General features: G+C 40.3%; 1 protein-coding gene across 3 annotated transcripts in view; it reads left to right on the top strand.

The window, feature by feature from the left end:
- NF1 (neurofibromin 1) overlaps nt 1–24,602 on the top strand; it is a 143,202-nt gene that overhangs the window by 100,583 nt on the left and 18,017 nt on the right. For all 3 annotated transcript variants that reach the window (XM_019493384.2, XM_019493383.2, XM_014608060.3), the window contains 21 exons: nt 403–835; nt 1,085–1,425; nt 2,655–2,857; nt 4,222–4,415; nt 6,555–6,695; nt 6,902–7,181; nt 8,233–8,447; nt 8,667–8,728; nt 8,870–8,984; nt 9,915–10,016; nt 11,658–11,798; nt 12,397–12,523; nt 13,191–13,322; nt 14,347–14,482; nt 15,240–15,397; nt 16,491–16,613; nt 17,310–17,437; nt 18,719–18,819; nt 20,902–21,044; nt 22,018–22,064; nt 22,900–23,116. In XM_019493384.2, the coding sequence (XP_019348929.1) occupies nt 403–835; nt 1,085–1,425; nt 2,655–2,857; nt 4,222–4,415; nt 6,555–6,695; nt 6,902–7,181; nt 8,233–8,447; nt 8,667–8,728; nt 8,870–8,984; nt 9,915–10,016; nt 11,658–11,798; nt 12,397–12,523; nt 13,191–13,322; nt 14,347–14,482; nt 15,240–15,397; nt 16,491–16,613; nt 17,310–17,437; nt 18,719–18,819; nt 20,902–21,044; nt 22,018–22,064; nt 22,900–23,116 (3,539 nt within the window). The remainder of the gene's footprint in view (nt 1–402; nt 836–1,084; nt 1,426–2,654; nt 2,858–4,221; nt 4,416–6,554; nt 6,696–6,901; nt 7,182–8,232; nt 8,448–8,666; nt 8,729–8,869; nt 8,985–9,914; nt 10,017–11,657; nt 11,799–12,396; nt 12,524–13,190; nt 13,323–14,346; nt 14,483–15,239; nt 15,398–16,490; nt 16,614–17,309; nt 17,438–18,718; nt 18,820–20,901; nt 21,045–22,017; nt 22,065–22,899; nt 23,117–24,602) is intronic.

Raw genomic sequence — 24,602 nt, 5'->3', positions numbered from 1 at the left:
CAGTTTTGAGGTAGTTAATATGCCAGTTCCTCTCCAGCATATGTTGTTGTTTTTCCTTCCTTCATTTGAGAAACTGAACAGAGCTTCTTCATCGCGTCTTCCTAGAGTTGCTTGGCTATACAGTAACCTCCTTCCAAATGAAAAGTGGATGAAAAAAGGAATGAAAAGTGTCATCCTTCTATTTTCTCGCAAAGTAAAACTGGTTCTAATGTTCAGTGTAATATAGATGAGCTAAGGGTGAATGGCAGTGGATGTTATTTGCCTATTGTCTGCCCAGTCACTGCAGATCCATTTTCATTGGTTTGGATATGGTCTGTAGGGGTAGCTACAAGCTTATCTTGAAGTCCTGGTTAAAGAAATAATGGCAATTTGTGTAAAATACATTTTCCTTTTTTTTGGTAGGTTCAAGACGGGTCAAATCAACGGCGACCTACTGATATACCACGTCCTGCTAACTTTGAAGCCATACTATGCTAAGCCATATGAGATTGTAGTGGACCTCACTCACGCGGGCCCCAGCAATCGGTTTAAAACAGACTTCCTTTCCAAGTGGTTTGTTGTTTTTCCAGGCTTTGCTTATGAAAATGTCTCAGCAGTTTTTATTTACAACTGTAACTCCTGGGTCAGAGAATACACAAAATACCATGAAAGGCTTCTGACAGGCCTGAAGGGCAGCAAAAGGCTTATTTTCATAGACTCACCTGGGAAATTGGCAGAGCACATTGAACACGACCAGCAGAAGCTTCCAGCAGCTACCTTGGCTTTGGAAGAGGACCTGAAGGTTTTCCATAACGCGCTCAAATTGGCCCACAAGGACACCAAAGTTTCTATTAAAGTAAGTGTAACTTTGCAATTCACCGGGAAGAGAGTTGTGTATCATCGCGTCTGCATATTGTTTTACTGTCTTGCATTCATGAGATCACAGGGAGAAAACATGATGGATAGTTAGCACATCACGTTGCTTAGTATGACTTTTAGTCATTATAATTTCAGCCACTCTTCCTCTTTAAAAAGCAATGTCATAATTGCCGATAACAGGCACTGAATTAGCCTGCTTTTTCTCTTTTTTTTTTTTTTTTTAAAGGTTGGGTCTACTGCTGTGCAGGTAACATCAGCAGAGCGAACAAGAGTCCTTGGCCAAACAGTGTTTCTGAATGACATTTACTATGCCTCTGAGATTGAGGAAATATGCCTGGTTGATGAGAACCAGTTCACCTTAACGATTGCCAACCAAGGCACACCACTTACCTTCATGCATCAGGAGTGCGAAGCCATCGTTCAGTCCATCATCCACATAAGGACTCGATGGGAGCTGTCACAACCAGATTCCATTCCGCAGCATACGAAAATCCGTCCTAAGGATGTTCCTGGAACGCTTCTGAATATAGCACTGCTTAATCTGGGAAGCTCAGACCCAAGTTTGCGGTAGAGATCTCTTAAATTCATATGTATTTTGGTGAAAAAGGGGATTTGTTTTTGCTCCTTTACCAAGTGATTTAAGCAAACGTAACTCCATGAAAACCCCATGAGCATGCAATTTACCCTTTGGTAATAAGACTTTTTCAAAAGCAAAACCAGTTTTTTGCATAGCTTCAGTTGTTGTTGTTTGCTAAAATATATTGGTTTTTATGCAAACTCCTTTTCTTTTGTTCCTCCTAAAACACATTATATATAATAAGCGCCCTTATTTTAATGAAGCTACCCTTTGTTGCTGAGTTTCCTATCAGGTTACCTGCTCAGTACCTTGGCAACTTACCTGGTTGGTTAAACAGTCTCCGAATTACAGCTGTTCAGCGGCCCAGACAGGCAGGGCACAGTGGAGCCTAGGCTGTTGCAGCTCTGGCTCCTTGTTAGACTGGAAACCCCTGACTCCCTGAGCTGTGTGGCTCTCAGGCCTCTTGAGATTCAGGGTGGCTTGAGTAGCTCTGACATGTTTTGAAAAAGGTCAAATGGAATGGCATTTTGAACTTTTCTGAACTCTATTTTGGAATCGCTATTAAGTGCAAAATTCTGATGGTTTTGGTTAGTTCTCTCCTTGTATTGCTTTACTCTGCTTATATTTCACTTGAATAAAGTGCACCTTTGTAAAGTATAAGCACTTATACTTTTACCTGTATAAACAAGGGAGACTTTCCAAGGTACAAAAGAGGGTAAAACAAAGTTCTTTAGTGTCATAACTGGAAGAATTATTTGCATTCCGATATTTACATTGATTTTCATATTGGTCTGAAGAATCATTGACAGTTTCTTTCCCTTGGCAGTCATTTTAGAGTGCTTCATCTGTCCTTCCTTCCTCTCCCCCCCAAAAAATATTTCATGTCATTTTAATGACTTTGTCTTAAAATAATGGAACATGGAGCCCTTCAGTGATGCTTTTTAAGTTTATCAGAGAGTGGCGAATGCAAGTGAGAGAGCGCTCGCTCGCTTTCCCAGATGCCGAAGCCTGTCTCCACAATGCCCGCAGGCTCTGCTAGAGGTTTAAGAGGGACAAAATTAAGTTCAGGAGCCAAACACTGATTTCCTTACATGGTGAAACCAGCCTAAATGTTAATGTTAATACCACTCTCATATTAGTTGAATGTAGTTACTATGTACAAAATGTTAAGACTCATAAGAGAGCTACTTTAAAACGTAGTATTTATGTTTTGTTGCAGGTCCGCTGCCTATAATCTTCTGTGTGCCTTAACCTGTACCTTTAATTTAAAGATTGAGGGTCAGTTACTGGAAACTTCAGGTCTCTGTATCCCTGCCAACAACACCCTTTTTATTGTGTCTATTAGTAAAACCCTGGCAGCTAATGAGCCACACCTTACCTTAGAATTTTTGGAAGAGTGCATCTCTGGATTTAGCAAATCTAGTAAGTAATGCTTATTTTGTTTCATGTTAACAGCGAACTTCAAGCAGTTCAAGTTTAACGGCTCTGTTACTGAGTTAATTAAACACTTAAGTTATTGAGTCAGTCCTTTAATGTAGTAGACTTCAATTACAGGTTCATTCTACAGAAGCTGCAGGTGTTTTAAATTGAGTTTATCCATCCTTTGTGTGTGCTAATCAGCAGGTGAGGAAATGATGTGGAGCCAAGTGTTGTCACGAACCTGCTCAGGTGGAGAAGAAAACAAAGCTGATATGACTTCTTTCTCATGTTGTCCGAAACCGGTCCTCTCCTCTTTAATGGTCTAAGGTTTAAACATTCTTTAGGTTTTTTGATACTGAAATAAAGGCGTACAACTCCACTAGAGATTTACAGCAGTGAAGCCAGTTAGTGGTTGTGTAGAGCAGGAGTGTCAAATTCACCTGGCCCCACATTCAACATACATCAGACCCCAGGGCATGTGGGGCCAGCATGGCGTGTATGCTGCCTGTGATGCTCAGGCTGGACCCAGCTCTGCATGCTGTCCCGGTACCAGCCCCGCATGCCATGTACACAACCAGCCCTGGGGCTGGTGTGTGCTGCAAACACTGTGCGGGGCTCCACCGGCCCTATGGCGCATGCAGCACAGCGGACCAGCTCGGGGCGTGTGCTGCATGCAGTGGCTTTCTGGCCTTGCCTAATCCAGACCAGCCCCGCAGCCAGGGCACAGGGCTAGTCTGGCAGGGCACTCCCATGGCACTGGGTTGAGCCCATGCACTGCATATAGTGCACAGGGTCAGGGCTGGTGTGTGGGTTCGGTTCAGCAGCCCATGGACCAGATCATACAGCTCCATGGGCCAAGTGCCTGGTTTAGAGGTAGACAAGGTTCCTTGGGTGAATTTGATATCTTTTATTAGACCAACCCAAATGGTTGGAGAATAGTTATTAAGCAAGCTTTCGGGTTCAGAAACCCTTCGTCAGGCTAAGGACGCTGCAGCAGTTGCTGCGTGCTCTTCCTGGATGGAATGAAAAGTTTAGAGGTATAAAGTTTTGTTGGAAACACCGTCAAGTTTGTTACATTGTGTACAGTGAGCATTTTGGTTGGTCCTGTGGCGTAGTGTTATGAATTCCTCCGAAATATTTGCAGAACAAACCTCACAAAGTCTGAGGTCCATGTTAATGGTAAACACTTCATTCTGGAAGAACGATGCTCAGAAGACACGGAGGTTCATCTTCTGATCACATTAATATTCATATTTTAAAAGCGTTATCTAAAACTTGATTTCTGCTCCTGGTTTGAGGCGTCTTCCGCCTGCATGAGGAAGAGTTCAAAACTGGCTTTTTGATTATAAAATGAATTTCTATTTTAGGTATTGAACTGAAGCACCTTTGCCTGGAGTACATGACACCGTGGTTATCAAATCTAGTCCGGTTCTGTAAACACAATGATGATGCCAAACGTCAGCGAGTCACTGCGATTCTGGATAAGCTTATAACAATGACAATAAATGAAAAACAGATGTATCCTTCCATTCAAGCGAAAATATGGGGAAGCCTTGGACAGGTGCTGACACTGCAGAAATTCAGTATTGGTGTATTTAACATGAAATTGCCAGTGATTAAGCAGTTGAATAATAGTTTAGTTTTCATATACTTGTAGCCTTTACAGAGACCTAAAGATTAGGAAGTATCTTGGATTTTATTTATTCTAGTTCTTCAAAACTTCACCTAGGGAATGCAGGGTATTTCAAGGGTGTTACCACAGCAGTAGAACTTGGAGAATTACGGTATTGACTTAAGTCTAAGGCACCCCTGAATTTAAGACAACCCCCCTCCCCTTTATTAGATTCTATATACGGAACATTTATCATTTTTTAGATAATTTTCCAAGTATAAAATCTAATTATTGGAGGGTTGCATTGAATTCCTCACCCTCCCACTGCTAAAGCAGGGAAAATAGTGTCTGGGGATCGTCAAGTGGTCTCCTTGCCTCCTCCCACTTCTTCCTCCTGCAGCCTTCCTGCCTCACCACCACCACTGACACCCCCACATCCCCACCGCCCCAAAGCCTCTGCCCCTTCCCCCATCCTTACTGTCAGATACGCTCAGGATCTGGTCCCTCCTGGGGCACAGCATGTGGAAGCTTACCCCTTGCAGCAGTGTCAGCACTGCTGTTTGGCCATGCAGAGGACAGAGTTTCCACGTGCTCTGTGCCCTGGAGGGAACCCAGTTGAAGCTGAAACCAAGCTACACCTGACAGTAAGGGAGAGAAAGGGAAGAAGCTGCAGAGGGCAAGCAGAGTTGGCGGGGGGAGGCATGTGTCTGCTGTGAATCTGGCTCTGGTCCTGACCTGGGCTCAGAGCCAGAGTCAAAGCCACAGCAGCCACCTGCCCCCCTCCCCTGCACGTTGTATGCAAATCGAAGACAAGGGGCTTTTTTTCTCCCTGATGATTTGAGGGAAAGAATCTCATCTTAGATTCAAGTAAATACAGTAAAAATGTTAAGTAGGACTTAAAAAATCCAATACCACTAATCATTCTTAAACCAGCAGAATTCAGCACTTCCCTTACCATATTCATAGAAGTATCCAAGGCCATCTCCTGGTCCAAATGGCCCTTAGCCCAAGTACCTCTTCTGCCCCAGGACTGAACAAGGTGGAGCAGAAAAACGTCTCACAGATGTGACATTCAGATAGATCATTTGAGCTAATCGAGGCCTGCTTTACCCCCCATGAGTATACACACCTGCTTTTCTGCTTGGCTAGCGTTGGCCTTCCTGTTGACAATGTGAACCCCTTCTCATTGCTTCTTCACTTCTCCGTTTTCATGCTTTTTTAATTTTCTCACAGAAAAATAAATGATGCAACCCAGCCTCACAAAATTCCTTTAAAATGTACGGCATGGAATTGTTGAGCCCCCTCTCCTGTTTGACTCACTTGAACCTCTAAACATCAGTACAGCTTGCAATCCTAAATCATGTCAATACAAGTGCCATTCTTATTATGCCGTTTCCAATATGAAACTTGATTCAGACAAGTATGAAGAATGTGGAATTAAAAGAGTGAAATCCTGGGTCTTAGGAGTTTTAGCATTCAGGAGAAACCAGGATTTCACCCAAGGAATGGAGTGGATTTTGGATCAGCAATCAAATATTGCCTAGGCATGCATTCAGTGTTAGTGATTGGTCTGGACAGTTAAAGAGAAACATTTTGGCATTACTTAACTTATAACCACATTTAATATGGTTTTCTCAAAACTTGAATTCAGGCAAGATGCGAATGATGTGGTTTTATGGACAGCTAAGGTGCATAGCTACACTTTAAGCCATACTTTGCAGAAATGTGATTTTACTTTTTTTTCGACAAATTGATATACATCAAATGCAATTTATATTAGAATCAGTACTTTACTGAACAACATGGATTAAATGGGAATGAAGATACAGCAAATTATTTAAACTAATTCCTCCTGGCCGCTCTCTTGCTGATAAGTGCACATACTTAAAACTCATGGCTGTAATGGAATTGCTCTTTATTCAGACTTGCAACTACTATTTTAAAGTAGGCATAATCTTTCTTAAGAAATCACTGGAACTGATCTTCTAATTCGTAGCATATACATATTTTCAAGTATCACTTGTTTAGTAGGTGACTTAATACAGACAAATGAAGTTTACTTCTGAATGACACTAATTTCTCCAACAGATAACTGATCTACTTGACGTAGTGCTAGACAGTTTCATCAAAACCAGTGCAACAGGGGGCTTAGGATCCATAAAAGCTGAGGTTATGGCAGATACAGCTGTAGCTCTGGCTTCTGGAAATGTGAAGCTGGTTTCAAGCAAAGTGAGTGCTTCCCTTCTTTACTGTCCCCTTAAATCTAGTTAATCTAATAACTGGTCTTTATACCAGGTCTAAGCAACAGCAGAACAATATTTTTTTATGTGTTTCTATCATCCAAATCATACTAAATTTAAATGTAATAGGATTTAACTGAAATGTTGAGACCTGTTTTTTGCTTCAACTAAAAGAAAATGGTCGCTCCCTTTCAGGTAATTGGAAGGATGTGCAAAATAATTGACAAGACCTGTCTATCTCCAACTCCTACATTAGAACAACACCTGATGTGGGATGATATTGCCATTCTAGCACGTTACATGCTGATGCTCTCCTTTAACAACTCTCTTGATGTGGCAGCGCATCTCCCCTACCTCTTCCATGTAGTTACTTTGTTGGTGGCCACTGGTCCTCTTTCCCTTAGAGCTTCCACCCATGGCCTGGTCATCAACATCATTCATTCTCTGTGCACTTGTTCACAGCTTCACTTTAGTGGTAAGTTCTTACGAGATGTTATTTTCAGTCGATTGCTCCTTGTTTTATCAAATGTTTCCCTGAACTGTCGTCTTCCCCTCATTTCTCCAAAGTCATTATATATGAGGCTGAAGATGGGGTGGAGGTGTAGCATAGTATTGGATCATAGATAAAAGCAGAGCTGCTTTAGGGTTGGTCTACTGTGAGTGCAGGGGAGCATGTGGAAATTACCTGCTGTAACCAAAATCACTTATGGAAGACCATTGTGAAACTAAAGCATTAGGCAGGATAACTTGCATACTTTTTTTTCTGCATTTCAGAGATCCCAAATTAAAAATTAGAATCATCTAGGTTAAAACTCATTAGGAAGTATGACTTTGTCTTTTCTTATCACACTCACACACAGATTTAACATGCATGTTAAACAGACCCTACTCCTTACTTAATCATACATTCTTATTTGCACTTATGGAGTGCTGTTTAAAGAAATCTGAAAGCTCTTTACCTACAGTAAGGAAATAATCTTTGCATGAAGCCAGAGAGCTCGTTGATGTCCCTAGTCTACTGGTGGGAGAATTGAGGCATAGTGAATTTAAAGACTAGGTATGCAGAAAAAATCAGTCTTGCAGCTTCCACTAATTAAATGACTTGGCTTATTGGCCTAAAACAGAATTTGTAAACCTAATTGGCCTAAACCTGAGTTGCCAGGTACCATTTGCAAATTTATAAGCCAGCTATTCTTCGCACTTTTTTAATTTCTCAGAGCACATTTGAGAGAGACTTCACGTAATCATCTCCCCAACTAAAGTGCCCGCTGCTCATTTTTCAACATAATTCAGTCTCTGTGACCACCATTTGAGATGCAGCAGATTAATTTTTCTGGTGGCATAAATGCAGGCCAGTAGCACGGGGAAAAAAATTAAAATGTGCACAAAAGCATGTGGTGTTATGGAGCTGGGAAGATGGTTCACTTCTAATTCCTCACAAATAAGCCTTGGTTTTGAAGGTCTTTATAAATACATGGGATGGGGTTTTCTGTATTAAATCTAATATATACAAACTTATTCAACAGAGGAGACCAAGCAAGTTTTGAGATTGAGCCTGACCGAGTTCTCGCTGCCCAAATTTTATTTGCTGTTTGGAATCAGCAAAGTGAAATCAGCAGCTGTCATAGCATTCCGATCCAGTTATCGAGATAGGTCGTTCTCTCCTGGTTCCTATGAGAGGGAGACATTTGCATTGACTTCCCTGGAAACAGTTACTGAAGCTTTGCTGGAGATCATGGAGGTATGAATTAAAAAGCAATAAGATAAGACATTGTGCATAAAATAAGTCATAGTGCTACCTGTGCCATCAGGCAAGTAAGTGTTGTAGGATGACTAGGTTTTGGAATAAGTACTCATTTAAGAAGCCCTTTTTTGAGAGAAACTACAGGTACATGCTTTAAATTGAAAGGCGCTTTTGCTTTATGTTACGCATATTCAAATAGTATTTCTTTTGTTTTAGGCTTGTATGAGAGATATTCCAACGTGCAAGTGGCTGGACCAGTGGACGGAGCTCGCACAGAAGTATGTTAGAGACTGCAAAATAACATAAAACATGTAGTAATTTAGCAATTCTTGCTTTTTTTTTTTCCTTTTTTACACAGGCTATTTGTTTATTCTGCAAAGAAACTTGTTTAATGTAGCACCCTTCTGTTTTTTGCACAGGTTTGCATTCCAGTATAATCCATCCCTCCAGCCAAGAGCGCTGGTTGTCTTTGGCTGTATCAGTAAACGAGTGTCCCATGGGCAGATAAAACAAATAATCCGAATTCTCAGCAAGGTACAGGATTTTTTGTTGTCATCATTTACATATCTCATAAAGTACCTAATCATTTTGTCTTGCTATTAAATTCTTGATTTGTCAGAAATTAAAGTATAGTAAGGTTTTTTTAGGAGAAAGTCTCGTGCAGAACAGGGAATAGGTGCGTAATAGAAAGTTCTTTTTTTTTTTTTGTAGCCACAGCTTTTATTTGGCCTGGATAAACATAATAGCACTGAATTTTATTTCCTCTGAATAATTTTATCCAATAGCGCTACTTGTATGAAAAAAAAATTGCATGCTTGGATAATTGGTCTCTGTCTGAATTCAGGGCATTGAAATGAGTTTGAATTTAGGAGGTCAGTATTTGAATGAATGAGGATGTCCTTGTTCAAATACTTAGCTGCATCTGCATCATTAGTGACTTCCTTTTCAAGTGAAGGAAGATATCATTTAACAGATGTTAAAAGCAGATAAAGAGAATTTGAATGAAAAGCGAACTGGAGAAAAGTTTCTCAAAACTATCCAGCTAATTTGAGTAAAGTCATCAGCGATATCAGAGGAGAAAGTAGACCGTTCAGTTGTGGGTGAGTGTAACAGCAAAGATTAGTTGCCCTGGAGTATTTTATTGTTCTCCTGAAGCTCTGAACACTTGAAATTTACCTGAACAGCATCTGAAATAGTAGACGTGCTCAATCCCACAGATGAAATAGCTTCACTGCTCTTTAAATCAACAAAACTGCATCCTGACTTTTTTTATATGCACCATAAAATTGTTTTCAGCGAGACATATATCACATCTGGATTCATTTTCATCTCTAAAACTACTTTAGAATTGTTAGAAGCATCTCGCAACTAGAAGCTGCATTGAAAAATTGTTTGGCGCTTTGGTCTTTGTACTTTTTTTTGTATAAAACGAGATCTAATTGTGTGTTCTGTTTTTTCTAAAAGGGACTTGAGAGCTGTTTAAAAGGCCCTGATAATTATAACAGCCAAGTTCTAATTGAAGCCACAGTTATAGCACTCACCAAGCTGCAGCCACTTCTTAATAAGGTAATTAACATGGGAGGGCTATAGCGTGTTAAATTTTCTCACAGAAAATGAAGAACATGTTCTCTAAATAAAAACTCTAAGCATGACCTGAAAAATAACTTCATACCTGAGGCTCTCACTTCCTCACTGGCAGTGTTCCTGTTCCTTTACTCTAAAAGTAAGCCAAGTTTAAGGGCAGATATGAAACACTGCTGGTTTGTGTTTGTGAGCTTGTGTGAAGCAGAATTACAGCTAAAAGAAGTGGGTACCATGGTTAACAAGTGGTCTGTAACTGTCTTTTCTAATGAAAGTGTTTTTTTAACATTCACGTATGTGACTGCTGGCACAGGTCTGCATCAAAGCTTGTAACAATTGTCAGTCTCATTTGACTTGAAATGTTTTGGCCATTTGTATACCTCTTTCAAGTTCATGATTTCGTCAGCACAAACCTACAGTTATGAATCTCTTTAAAACTTTCCTTTGGAATTGTATTGGCGCACACTGCTTAAAAGGGGATGCATTTGAACATGGGGTGAGCTTCCTGAACCTGGAGATTATTAGAGGTGAATGTGGCTGAATAAAGTTAGTTTTGATTGCAAGTGAGTTTACTAATTACATTTCCATTCATTATTATTCTATACCCCCCCCCACCTTGTTTATTTTATATACAAATGCAAGTAGTCTCTCTGCTAATCCTCTGGTGATTTTCCTCTGATATTTCAGTCCTGCCTTCGTAACTTTGTATAAGCAGCATTGTCTGAGCCATCTGGATGACATTTAAGTAGCACTTATAATTAACAGTGAGTTCCAGCATCCTCAGTTCTGCCATAGTACATTAGCCTTAGCTTCCTTTCCTAGTGTTGATATATCATGAATGTCATCCAGATGGACTTAGTAGTAAGAGTTCGTACAAATACAAATGCTAGTAGTACTGTAGTGGTAAGAGTTTGTGCTAAAGCCAGTGAAGGTCACATAGCCTTTAAACATTTGGTTCCATTTCATTTCACTTTAATTATCTACTCTGCCTCACTGAAATATGTGCCTAGTGACTTAATCCTAATCCTGCGAGCCCTCTATGCATGCCTCTCCATTCTGAAAGTGGTGTCCTGCAGAGAGGATCTGGATAGAGATCCCCAATATATTTGTCATCAATGAGGAAGACCTATTCTTAATAAGAATGGCTGCATTTGGGAGTCGTAGAATTTTTGTTGAATGCCACCTTTTTTTTTACTATGCCTTTCTGATTGGATAGGAAATGACCAGGTTAAATTTGCTGCAGCACTGTGTGGTCTTTTTACAGCGTCTATATTTGATAACAAAGACACATTATTGCTGCCCAGGTGCTATATCCATTTGAAATGTTTGCGATTCAAAGGGAGGGAATGAATGGGAAAGCACTGGTCATGAGAGTGCTTGCAGCTGATTCTGTAGACGTGTGCCTTGGATATGCAGATGCAGAGAGAATGCTCATAGGGACAGTTTATTTTGTCCTCAGACTGGATGTGATTAAAGGGAGACACCACCATCCGACATCAAAGATAGTTTAACAGTGCAGGTCATATCCAAGATTACTGATATACACCTTTGTCATTTTTGTCACATTCTACATTTACAGAAACAGATTTGAAATGAAAATTGTGGCAATTTTTTTTTCCCCTCTAGGACTCTCCTATGCACAAGGCTCTCTTCTGGGTGGCAATGGCAGTGCTGCAGCTAGATGAAGTTAACCTGTATTCTGCAGGTACAGCACTACTTGAACAGAATCTCCATACCTTAGATAGTCTTCGGGTATTCAATGACAAAGTAAGTGAGCTGTCCCTTATTAAACTCTGACTGACCTTTAATGTTTTGTGCATCTGTAGCTTGGACAGCAGCTGGATCAGATATTGGCTTCCTCACTGAGTGGTGGCATAGCAAAGAGTACTGAAGGGATGCCAAGTACTCTGACTTGCAGGAAATCAATTCCCAACATCTATGCAAACCTTCCTGTAATAAGAATCCTCCCATTAATGTTGATTTACATTTACCCTCAAGTGTCACTTTGGGGTAAAAAGATATTCATTTAAGATAAAACACATTTTGCTTTCTTTTCCCCTCATTGCTTAAATAATTAAACTACTCTTTGACTTGGAGGTAGCACACAGCTGCGGCAAATCGTTTCTGACCTCCAGAAGAAGAAAAAAAAACTCCCAACTTAAAGGTGAAACATAGTATTGCTGGGAATCTCTCTAGACTGACACAGAAATGTTAGTCTTACAGTAAAGGTATCATTAGTGTTTACATATAAGCTTTTTTTTTCCTATTATGGTTTCTATATTTTTGCCAAGAGTTTAGTAGTACGAGTAATGAGCATGAGTAATCTGCAATTGAGTGCTTTTGTGCACTACTTCTTTCTTAACAGAGTCCGGAAGAAGTGTTCATGGAAATCAGGAGACCGTTGGAATGGCACTGCAAACAGATGGATCATTTTGTAGGACTCAATTTCAACTCTAACTTTAACTTTGCACTAGTGGGGCACCTTCTAAAAGGTAGGAATAGAAAACTTGTGCATTGCATGACACTGTCTAAGTTCACTTAAAAATAAATCTAAGAATAAAGGTGACATTCTTGTCTCCATTAATTTTTTTTTGCAAATGGCTGTCATTTCTGTCAATAAAAAAGGACTTCTTCACCTTGCCTGGTGTGAAATGTTCTAGAAAGAAAGAGGAGTTCAAGCTTATGAACAAAAATTATAGTGTTACTTGGAAGCATTTTTTCCCAAATGCTTGAATCACAAAACAGATGCAAAATTGAATGTGCGTTGACTAAAGGAAGCTTTGCAGAAGTGTGAAAGCCAGTTACCAAAGTGCTTTAGAATGCATAATACAACGTTCATCTATAATAATACAGTCTAGAACCATGACCGGATATGTGGTTTTGTTTGTTTGTTCTCTTTTGTGCTACTTCCTGTTAAAAACATCTTTTTCATTTTTATTTAGACTCTATTTCAGGCTACCTTTTCATTCTGGAAGTAGTTTCCATTTAGTTTAAAAATCAAAGCACACTTAAATTTTTTTTTTTATTGAATGCATGATTTCTCCTAGGCTAGTGATTTTGTTTCCTGTGTATATGACATATTTATAAAAGCTTTGTAAATAATTGGCATTACCCATTAAATGGTTAATATTTGATTTCTTCTTAAAATGGTTTTGTTAGGATACAGGCATCCTTCTCCTATGATTGTAGCAAGGACAGTAAGGATTTTACACACACTACTCTCTCTGGTTAACAAACACAGGAACTGTGACAAGTTCGAAGTGAATACCCAGAGCGTGGCTTACCTAGCAGGTAAAGAAGGAGAAAACACTTTTATACTTGAGCCAAATCAAAAGAAAAGCGGTGGTGGTAGAAACTATTGTTATGTTACGTTCATAAGACAATAGGTATTTAAAAAACTGTTTTCAGGGATTGTAACAGCTGGCAGGCTGCTCAGGAAGTAAGTTTGATAGGGTGCATAGGATCATCATAGAAAAGTAAGGCCTAGGAGGTCACCTAGCCTAGCCTATTGCTCAAGGCAGTCTTAACCCTGTCTAAAGCATCCCAGTCCAAATGTTTATCTCATGCTCTTAAAGACTTCCAAGGATAGTGACTCCACACCATCTCTGGTTAGCCTGTTCCAGTGCTTAATACCCCACCTAAATTTCCCTTGATGCAGTTTAAAACCACTGTTCCTTATCCGACACCTTTTGGCCACAGAGAATAGAATAAGACTGTTATCAGATCACTCCTTGGTCTTCTCTTCTCCAGACTAAATAATCCCAGTTCTTTCAGCCTTTCCTCGTGTTTCCCACACCTTTAATCATTTTTGCTGCTGTCTGCTGGACTCTTTCTAATCTGTCCACATCTTTCTTGAATTATAGTTCCCAAAGCTGGACATGGTACTACATGTGAGGCCTTACCAGTCCTGGACAGGGCAGGAGAATCACTTCCCTTAGGATCATAGGAAAGTAGGGTTGGAAGAGACCTCATGAGATCATCTAGGCCAATCCCCTGCTCAAAGCAGAATTGTCCTGACTGTACCATCCTAGCCAAGTGTCTGTCCAACCTGCACTTGAAAATTTCCAAGAATCTGCAAAGACTGGGTATTAAAGAGCCGCATTGCAATTTTGGACATTCAAAGTAAAAGTACCTTGGTACTTCTCTCAAAGCTCATTAAGAGGGAAAATATTTAGATAAAACATAATTTGCAATTCTTGGGCTGCTGTGAAAATATAATATATACTCTTAAAGTTAAATATCCCTTCCTAGTGCCCTAGCTCTTTAAAATGTTGCTGTCTTTGAAAACTGGCATGCCCTTTCTTCTCATTCTTAGCTCTGCTGACAGTATCTGAGGAAGTTCGAAGTCGCTGCAGTTTAAAACACAGGAAATCTCTCTTGCTGACAGATGTTTCAATGGAAAATGTTCCTATGGATACATATCCCATACATCACAGTGACACCAGCTGTAGGTCAGTTTGTCTCATTTCATTTAAGTTACAGCAAGTACCTAAATTCCAGTCTGTTTCATTAAGGGGTCGTTAAAGGAAATGAGTAAGATGTTTAAAATTAGAACCAGCGTTCCCACCGGGAGCTTAATTTTCAACTGTGCATTTTGTCAATGGTTTTACACCCGGGCACTTCTTAAGCTTTATGATCCAGATCTACAGAGGTGTGTAGATGCCCAACTCCCATAAATTTCAAGTGAATAAGGTTCCTCCTTTGTGAATCAGTGCGCTTTGTGAGAGTCAGATAGGGCCTGGGCTTTGTCCTGGCCCCTCTCTCCAGGCCTAAACTTCACCCTAATCCTTATTTTTAGGTGTTTTTTGAAACATAATTCTTTAATGATAACCTACGCTGTCCATCATTGGAATGTTCCATATGTAGCAGCATCACTATTGCCTGTGACAGGGTGAGATGAAGAGTCTGCCTGTGGGTTGGACAACCAACATCATTTTAATTGTAAAATGAGATCTAAATCCTGATTGACCAGTGAAAGAGAAAAGTCTGCTAAGTAATTTTCTCATAGGCTAGCTTTTACATTTTCTTTTCTTTTTCTTTATGTATTATCTTATTGCCTTAGAACGCTATACTTTCAGAACTTTGTAACCAGAGTGGTTGCAATATCTTAATATACAAGCATTTCAGTTTTGAATGGTTTAAATGGTTTATATTCAAATCTGTACAGTTCTGGTTTTTTTTTAAATTACACTTTTTCCACCCTTTCAGGACACTAAAAGAAAATCAACCGTGGTCTTCTCCAAAGGGATCAGACAGACATCTTGCTGCCAGTTACCCCACAGCAGGACAGATTAGCCCTCGAACACGAAAATCCATGAGCTTGGATATGGGACAGCCTTCACAAGCTAACACTAAAAAACTGCTGGGTTAGTAAACTAAATTCCTTTGCTTATCCGCAAACTGAGGTAAACTCTTCCTGGGAGATTCAGTAATATGTATTCTGGCATTGTTAAAACAGTCGTATCTTTCCCTGTAGGCACATGCCCAACACTTGCAAGATGCACAATTAAAGATCTTCTTTGTCTAGCCCACTAGAACTAAGACCTCCCTTTTGCCAACTTCCACTCCTCTCCTCTGAGTAGGCAGCCAGGAGAAACAGAGTCAATCCCAACCTTTTTTTTTTTTAAAGCATTTTGGAGATTTGTGTTTTATTTTATATTAAAATGGTTGAAATATTGAAGATGGAAACAAATTTTAGTAAGTGCCATCAACCTAAAATCTCAAACTTACAGCTCCTTAACTTCTTTGGTTTATAGATGGTCTTAACTGCACAGACAGAAAAACCAAAAAAAAGGTTTTCTCTGATGGTATACTGCATCAGACCTATCATGTTACAGTACACGCATCCAGGTGTCAAATTATTTACCAGATGGCAACACATTGCTGTCTGTTGAGGAGGAAATACTCAGGGAAAAGAGCGGCACACAACCAACACCTGAGACGACTATCATTCTAAGTAACTCGGTTACTAGTGTAACCTTGTAGTTAGCCAAGAATTCAAAAGATTTGATGATGATGCCAAGTTGTTAGTGTTACTTCCAGAGCTCACGTTTCTGGCAGTGATGATTGACTTCTCCTAGATCATTAGCTTGATTAAGTAAGTTCCCATACTTTCAGGAAGAGGCTTTACTTTTTTTTAGGACAGAAGGTAGGGTAACAACCTGTTTCATCAATGTTATGCCATGTCGTAAGTTGTCGCCTATGAAAGCTCATGCTCCTCTGAATCAGTGAGGTGCTTCCTTGCCCTGCCTCCTGCCTGACTTCAGACTAACACAGCTACTCATCTCTCAGTTCCTAATGAAAGGTCTCTGCACCTCAGAGGATGCTAAAACCCACCCCAGCTTCTGCTCAAGTATTTTAGGTAGGCTTAGTAACTCCTAGATCAGAAAAAAAAGAGTGCCCTATTGTCCCAGTGCATATGACTGGTTTTGATTTCATATCCTGGTAACTTGTTTTTAGGTACAAGGAAAAGTTTTGACCACCTGATATCAGACACAAAGGCTCCTAAAAGGCAAGAAATGGAATCTGGAACCACTACACCCCCCAAGATGAGGAGAGTAGCTGAAAATGACTATGAAATTGGTGAGAAGCAAGACTAACATTTTTAGAATGCAATTATTTATGGATGCACACAATGTTCATTGCTATGAGCCAAGGGTTATTGTAAAATGCAGTGCTCATTTACGTAGGCTCAACGAAGAGCAAATATATCTGTCTAACAAAACAAAGCCACTTTGAAAGCTTCCAACTTTCTGAAGCCCTGGCAGTTGATGTTCAGCTTGGAAACTCCAAGTAAGAGGCAGCCCTAAATCATAAAATATAACCAAATGAAATCAGATGAATCGGATCATGCCTTTTATATTTTTATAACCTCTAAATGTAGGGTTTTACACACGCAGCTGTGTGGCCTACAGCATACAGCCCCAGGGACACCAGACCTGGGTTCTGTTCCCATCCCTGCCTTTGTTTTGACCTTGTACACGTTGCTTAAATTCCTTGTACTACTTTTCCCTTTTTGTGAAACAGATATTTACCTGTAGATGAAAAGTGCTGTTTGACAGCTTGGTATTGTTAGAAGGTATTACAGTATGCCTGCCTCAGTAGGAGTTACATAATTGTGGATAATCCAAAGATGCGTCAAAAGAAGTTACGTGGCTGAATTTGAACAAATAGTATATGGTTCTTCCTTATCGTTTTTTTGTTTTGCTTTTCCCCCTCTGCTCCACCTCCACCTCGGTCTACTGTGCTCTGATTTATACCATTTTCTTTTTCCGGCAGAAACCCAGAGAATATCACCACAGCAACACCCACATCTTCGGAAAGTTTCTGTATCTGAGTCAAACGTCCTCCTAGATGAAGAGGTTCTTACTGATCCAAAAATTCAAGCCTTGCTGCTTACAGTCCTTGTAAGTAGCACAGTTTCTATCTATTAAACATATTTTTATGCTTTATGCATATGCTTCGCTACAGTTTACTACCTGCTGATAGATCAAAATCTGTCCCTTATGTGTAAGAGGCACACTACTTCGCTGTAATGCCAAGATTAGGGATTGAAACCTGTAGATGAAGGGCTGGATCCAGCCTGTAGAGCCATTTTATCTTGGCCTCTGGAGCCATGGGCGTTGCCAGCATTCCTGCTGTGCTCTCCCTCCTCTTGCTGCTGACTGTATGCAGTCTCTCAGGCTGCAGTCCAGGACATGTAATGCACGCTGGCCCCGATCCAGCAGTGGTGGTGGCCCCAGTTGAGCAGAAGCAGCGATAGCAGCGCCAGCCCTCGCTTCGGACGGCTGCAGTTGTGGCTTCATCTCTGGGTTGGGGCTGGAGCCAGAGCTGCAGCAGCTGTTTGCTGGTGCTCAAATCCAAGATGAGACGCTCTTCTCTTCTCCCCCTCCCCTCCTACCCATGTTGAATGGGGGGAAAAACCTAGTCTTGGCTCGGGGAAGATATGGTATTCATTGTTTATGTGTATGCATCTTTTTGCAGTGTCCTACCATTGCTTTACTTATAGAACATGAGAATCACAAAAGAAATCGTGATTGTAATAATCAGGAACTAGAATGGGTGTCTTATTTAAATAAAAAAGTTAAGGAACAAAAGTTGCTGGAATTTGATCAAATTGGGTTTTAAACTTGTCTGAGCCTAATGTCAGTGTTCACCACTTGCTCCACTGCCACCGCTTTCCCTGCCACAGTGGTGGGCAGTGGGGACACATTTCAAACGTCCCCCCCAATAATTAGATTACGTGCATGGCAAATTATAACAGTATTCATAATTTTCCATGTATAGAACCTAATTATGGGGGGCCTCTTCAAGATGTTTGCTTAAAATGTTTTATCTCATTGAAACTCTTGCAAGTTTAATAAATCTCATTTTTAAAATTAGTTCAACAATATTTGTCAGAGTTGTCTCTAAATGAGGTAAACTGTTCACTTGTTTTCAGGAGAACAGGTGTATAATTATGGCAAGCTCTGCTTGTTTTGCCATACATAGTCATACACAGAATAATTTGACCCCCAGGTCAAATGTGTGTGAGATCATCTATTGTAGCATTGTCAGCAATCAAATGCGATTAATGAAAAAGTGCTGTAACATTTGTAAACTTTCTTTTAAAAATTAACTATGAATAGAAGCTTTCTGATTGTGTTTTTTCTTTTTTTCTTCACCCCCCCCCCTTTGTGTTATTGCAGGCAACCTTAGTAAAGTACACTACAGATGAATTTGACCAGCGAATTCTTTATGAGTATTTAGCAGAAGCCAGTGTTGTCTTCCCAAAGGTCTTTCCCGTTGTGTAAGTATCTAAAACTTGATTTATTATAACATTTTTCACATCTAGCAAGCAAGTTCAAATCCAGCCAACACCTGTGCTGAAGGCTGATGCCTATTAGTGATCTATGTATTGTAGTATTCTTATCAGAAAAGTGTTTTTTGAGCTGTAAATAGCTGGTGCCACTGGTACTAATAAGCAGTTTTGGTGACTGGTCTCTCTGTGGAAACAAAGGCCAAGGAACTTGAATTATCATCTGTTGCAGTCTTTCACAGTAGTCACTTTTTCACAGTACTGGAGACACGTGCGTTGATGCTGACCATACCTCACAGTTTGCCATTTGAGTTAATAGGCTCTTAGTCTCTTCCAGACTTTGCCCCAAGCTTCCAGCATTCATTGCAGCTATTAGAGACAACTGAGCTGCTAAAGTATCTGTATTTGCAACCTAAGAAGTGTCCATTTTCATTTAAACTTCAGGGCTTATGTTAACATAGGCACAATGCATTAGTCCAGGGGTCTGCAGCATTTTTGGGCAGAGTGCCCAAAACACCCCAACCTTGACTTGTAAGATGTTGGTGTGCCGGGGCAGATGGTGGAGCAGCCAAGAGGCCCGATCCTTGTTGTGGTAGCACAGCTCTGGCTCCTTCCCTGCCATCTGCCCCGAGGTGTCCATGCACCCACTGCCACCAATGAGCTGGGCCAGGGCTCTGCAGCCCCCAGTGCAGCAGCTTGCAGTGTCCCCACTGCCTGCTGTGAGCAGCCCAGGCTCTGTGCCGAGCAGCAGGGGCCTGCCCAGAGCTCAGGCTGGCTGTGGCAAGCAGCTAGGAGGCTGCAAGCAGCTGCGCTGAGGTCTGCAGAGCCCTGGCCTGACTCATTGCTGACTGTGGCTGCATACATGCCTCCAGGTGGACCACTGGGGAGCTGCAAGGAACCTGATGCTTGTTGTGGCAGCACAGTTCTGACCCCTTGCCCACCGTACGCCCTGAGAGCATGTGCCAAGCAAAATGCCTTTGTGTGCCACACTGGCAAGTGTGCTGGGGGTTGCTGGCCTCTGCATTAGTTAGTTATTACAAAATAAAGCATTATACTTGGCTGCTTAAGTGATTTATTTTTTTTCCCCACCCAGCAAGTAAACAATATTTTCAGGTATCTAAGTCACCTGTCAAAACAGATATTTAGAATATGGCCCAAGTTTAGTTCCTTCTGTTTAGTTATGCATACAGAGTGTTTGCTTAGTGTATTTGATGAGTTGAGCCTAGTACTGTCTGTGTGCAACCAGTGACGTTTAGGAGAACCAATGTAACGCGAGTCTGTTTTCTCAGTTTAACTGTGCATATCTAGAAAGGACATTACATTTGCCTGTGTGTGTGTTTCACGAGAAAAGTTGAAGGCAAATGAGTTTTCCAAGTTGGGGAAATCACTGCTGTCAGCAATCAGCACCCAGTACTGTCAGAAGTAAGGATGGAGTAAATTGTTCCCTACCCCATAGTGGGAATCCCTCCAGGCTCTGAAAGGGTTGAAGTGGGGAAAGCTTCACTGCTTGTACTCGAACCTGGGCAGCAATAGTTTTTTTGTGGATGAATCACAGAGTGGAGTTTCCAGCACTAGTTTTTCCATCCTCTATCATATGCACATATGCTAACTTTACTGTCACTAAAGATGTAAGACCTGTTATTGTATGAGATACACAACAGGTATGTTAAAGTTGGCATTTTTTGTGGAGCTTGAGACAGAGGAGCCAGCATCTCTGAAGCTCCTTTGAAGATCACAGCCTCAAAGCCTGCAGTATGGGTCATTCATTTGATCAACATTTTTCAGTTGAAGTTCAAATATTTGCTTTTCTGCATTTTTAAATAATTTGTTAAATGCTAATTAAAGAAAAAAGGGTTACATGGTTTGTCGTCTATGACCAGGATTTTCAGAAATGCCTGCATGACTTAAGGGAGCAAATTTCAGGGAAAGCCCTAGGAATGGTACTCTACCCCCTCCATCACTTGGGCACTTTTGAAAATCCCACCACAAGAGTTTTGTTAAATGAACCTAGTCTATCTAGGTTATCTAACTTCAGTTTGATAAGCAACATTAAAACACTGCTGTTTTCTTTAGGCACAATTTATTGGACTCCAAGATCAATACTCTTTTGTCGCTGTGCCAAGATCCAAATTTGTTGAATCCAATTCATGGGATAGTTCAGAGTGTTGTCTACCACGAAGAGTCTCCACCTCAATACCAAACTTCTTACCTACAAAGTAAATATTGTTCTACTTTTTCTTTTTCTTTTTGAAACCCCTCTGTACTTATATGTCAGAAAGGTAGCTGGTATTTTTCTTTTACAAATACAACTGGTTGAAGACTACTACTGCCTTAGCAGAACAGTTAGACCCAGAATCATTAGATGTTTTTTCCTTCATTTTACAGATACAGTTACCAAAAATGTAGTCAGTTGTTTAAACTGTTAAAGGGTTAAACTAAAAAATGACTTGCTGTATTTGCCTGTCAATGTTAAGAGTATTGGGCTATCCGCATGTATGAACAGTAAGTGAAATGAGCTAAAAATACATTGAAACCCAGTAATCTACTGGATCAAAATGTATTTTAAAGTCATCATTTTAAAGAGCTTCCATATTTCTATGATCAAGGGTGACTTGAGGCTCTTTGTGCCTAAACTCCTTTTTAAATCTGACCTTTAGCCTAAGTCTCAATCATTCAGACTGACTGAAAGTTCATTATTCTTGAAAATGCAGTTTAGGTTTGTCTCCTTGCTCTTTTGCAAATGTTACTCATGCTTAAGACTGAACATGACAGTGTCCCCTTCCAAATATGAGTTTTTGGATTCATCTATTATATTTAAGATGTATATGTAATAAAAAACCACAATAGTTTTACAGTTCAGATGTTAAACACATAATTTGGATATTAGATTTTGGAAGGTTTTGTTACATTTGCCTCACGGTATTTTATGTCAGCGTGTAAGCAAGTGATTGATTCCATATATTTCCTAATTTTTGTTTCTTATGGAAAGAGAGAGAGAGAGAGAGTGTGTGTGTGTGTGTGTGTACACATGAACACTTCATAAGAAACAAACATTTGGAAATATTCGAATCAATCACTTGGATTTGCTTACATGTACATATGTGCAGACACACATGCACGTGCACACGTGTGTGTGTGTGTGTGTGTGAAAGGCCTGTGCTGCAGTGGTAATATTATTTGTTGTCACAGGTTTTGGATTTAACGGGTTGTGGAGGTTTGCTGGACCATTTTCTAAGGTAAGAATGAGAGGTGAGATCCTGAGCATCTTGCTTTTAGTTTTTTGTACAAAGCACTGTAAGTGTAAAAAAATCATGTTGATAAAAGAGAGAATTAACCCACTGAGCTTAGGTTTATAGCTGAAGCAGTAAATATCAGTCTGGCTCACCTCACAAATCTTGAAAGATTCAATAAGTAGGTGGTAAAAATATAGTGGGTACCTACTGTCAAATTATCTGTATCAAGTAAAACAAGCCAAGTAGGTAAATATCCCCTTGCAGTAGTCCCCGTCTCATTAAAGGGCATCTTGACAAATGGTCTTATTCAACACATCTCTAGTTTATTAAATGTATTTCATGGCTTTACAGCAATGAGGAAATCGATACGGCAGTAGATATATAATGATAAATTTCACATTATACATGGAATACATTAGCCACTTGAATACCGACCATCCATACCACAGTTTGTTCTATCAGATCAGTGTAACAAGACGTCTAGCTTGGGTAGTGTTCTGGATGTTAGGCTCAAAGGTACAGGTAATGATTTTCATAATTCTTTCTTCAGAGTTAGCCCCAGCGGTTCATCTTGAAAAGGACATTTCAAAACTAGTGCTTACCACCTGCCAATGAAGTATTTCATCCTGCTCAGATTGTTCCTGCAGGTCACCTGTAGTGTTTACATTAGTTTAGTTCCAGGTTAATTTCCAAGTGTGTCCTCACAGGTGTCCCCATAAAGAGCTTAAAAGTATTTTATAGACAAAAGTTTAGCCCCCAAAAATATTTAAAGGCAAAATTCTTATTTTTTAAAAGTGGAAAATAAGAGAGTGAACAGTTCTATTTTTTTTCCCCACAGCAAACACAAATCCCAGACTATGCTGAGCTTATAGTGAAGTTTCTTGATGCCTTGATTGACACCTATTTGCCTGGAATTGATGAGGAAGTCAGCGAGGAATCCCTGTTGACCCCTACATCTCCATATCCTCCTGCAGTGCAGAGCCAGCTTAGTATTACTGCTAACCTTAACCTCTCTAATTCCATGACCTCACTTGCAACTTCCCAGCATTCCCCAGGTCAGTAAATGTAGTTATATTATATATGTAAATGGAATGTGGAAGTGAACAGTTACCCAACTAAGTATACAAAAAGCCTCACTAATATTCTGTGTAAATACACTAAGTGCTACTGCATTGCTAAGCAGGGTAAATATTAAATTATTGGCTACATGCTTCTGGCTCATTGTTCAGTTTTGTCCACCATGAAACTTGTCTTCGTGAAAATTCAAGTTTTTCATGTTATTGACGAGTTGCTTGGAATCGTGCTGCAAATGATACTAAGTTGCCTGAAAGGGCTACCTTCTAATAACCAGTATATATTGAAGTGGACATTACAAACTAAATATATACATATTAGTCTAAATATCTCCCTCTTGATAAGTAGGGACCTACTGAAATCGTAATTTCATGGATTTCATGGAAATCACAAAATCCAGCATTGCCCGCAAAATCCGTGATCAAAAAGAAAAAACAACTTACTGAAAATAAAGTGCTGGCTCCCCAGAGGGAGCCAGCAGTCTTGTGACACTGGCCCGCCTATGCAGCCCGCTGGGGTGGGGTAGGGAGAGGGGACTGCCTGCACAAAGGGCAGCCCAAGATGCCTGCCACCCCTCACTGCTGATTGGTTGAGAGGGCTGCCTGTCATGTGGACCCACCCCTCACAACCAATAGGGCCAGGTCTGCATGATGAACAGCCCTCGCAACCAGTCAGTGGTGATGGGTAGGGCCACCGTGGCCCCTTGGCCAGAGGCGTGGTGGGGAGGTGGGAAAATTTGCCATGATCAGCTGAATGTGGAGGCTGGCCCTGTGATCTCCTGGCTGGCCACCTCTTCGAGTTAGGTAGACCCGCATTGATAAGTCATCCTGGGGATAACAATGAAATATAAGGTAGATGTATATAAGCTACGTGGCTAAAAAATAATCCAAAATAGCCACATTCTATGGATAAAGAGCTCCATGGGGGAGATCTAATAATGTGGTTTAATTGAAGACAAGCCCATGGGGCTTATTGGCATAATATCCCAGGGCAGAGAAAGGTGATAATTTCTCTCAAAGTGAAAATGCTCTGGTGTATTTGCACCTGGAATATTATTAGGTTGTGACTGTCACATTAGTAAAAAAAAAAAAATATAGATAGATAGATAGATAGATAGATAGATAGATAGATAGATAGATAGATAGATAGATAGATAGATAGATAGACAAATCAAAGAAAGTTCCAAAAAGAATAATGGTTAAGAAAGAAATGATTGAACAGATATGCTAAACATCTTTATCTTGGCTGCGCGACAGCTAAGTTGGAGGGTCTATAACAGCAGATGTTTGAGGAGTGAGTAATAAGCAAGGAGAGTGGTCATGTAATGCAGTACACGGGGACACGAGTTAGGAAAAAAATGAATGAAATGTATGATAAAGCTGGAATGAATATCAGGAGAAATTTCTTGGCGGCAAGATGCGTTGGGCAGTGATTTTTTTGTTGTTAACTTGCATCTTCTAGGAGTTG

This window comes from Alligator mississippiensis, chromosome 14 (assembly GCF_030867095.1).
Source record: "Alligator mississippiensis isolate rAllMis1 chromosome 14, rAllMis1, whole genome shotgun sequence".
Classification (NCBI taxonomy): Eukaryota; Metazoa; Chordata; order Crocodylia; family Alligatoridae; genus Alligator; species Alligator mississippiensis.
Note: the sequence above shows the minus strand (reverse complement) of the source record. Positions and strands in the feature narration are given on the sequence as shown.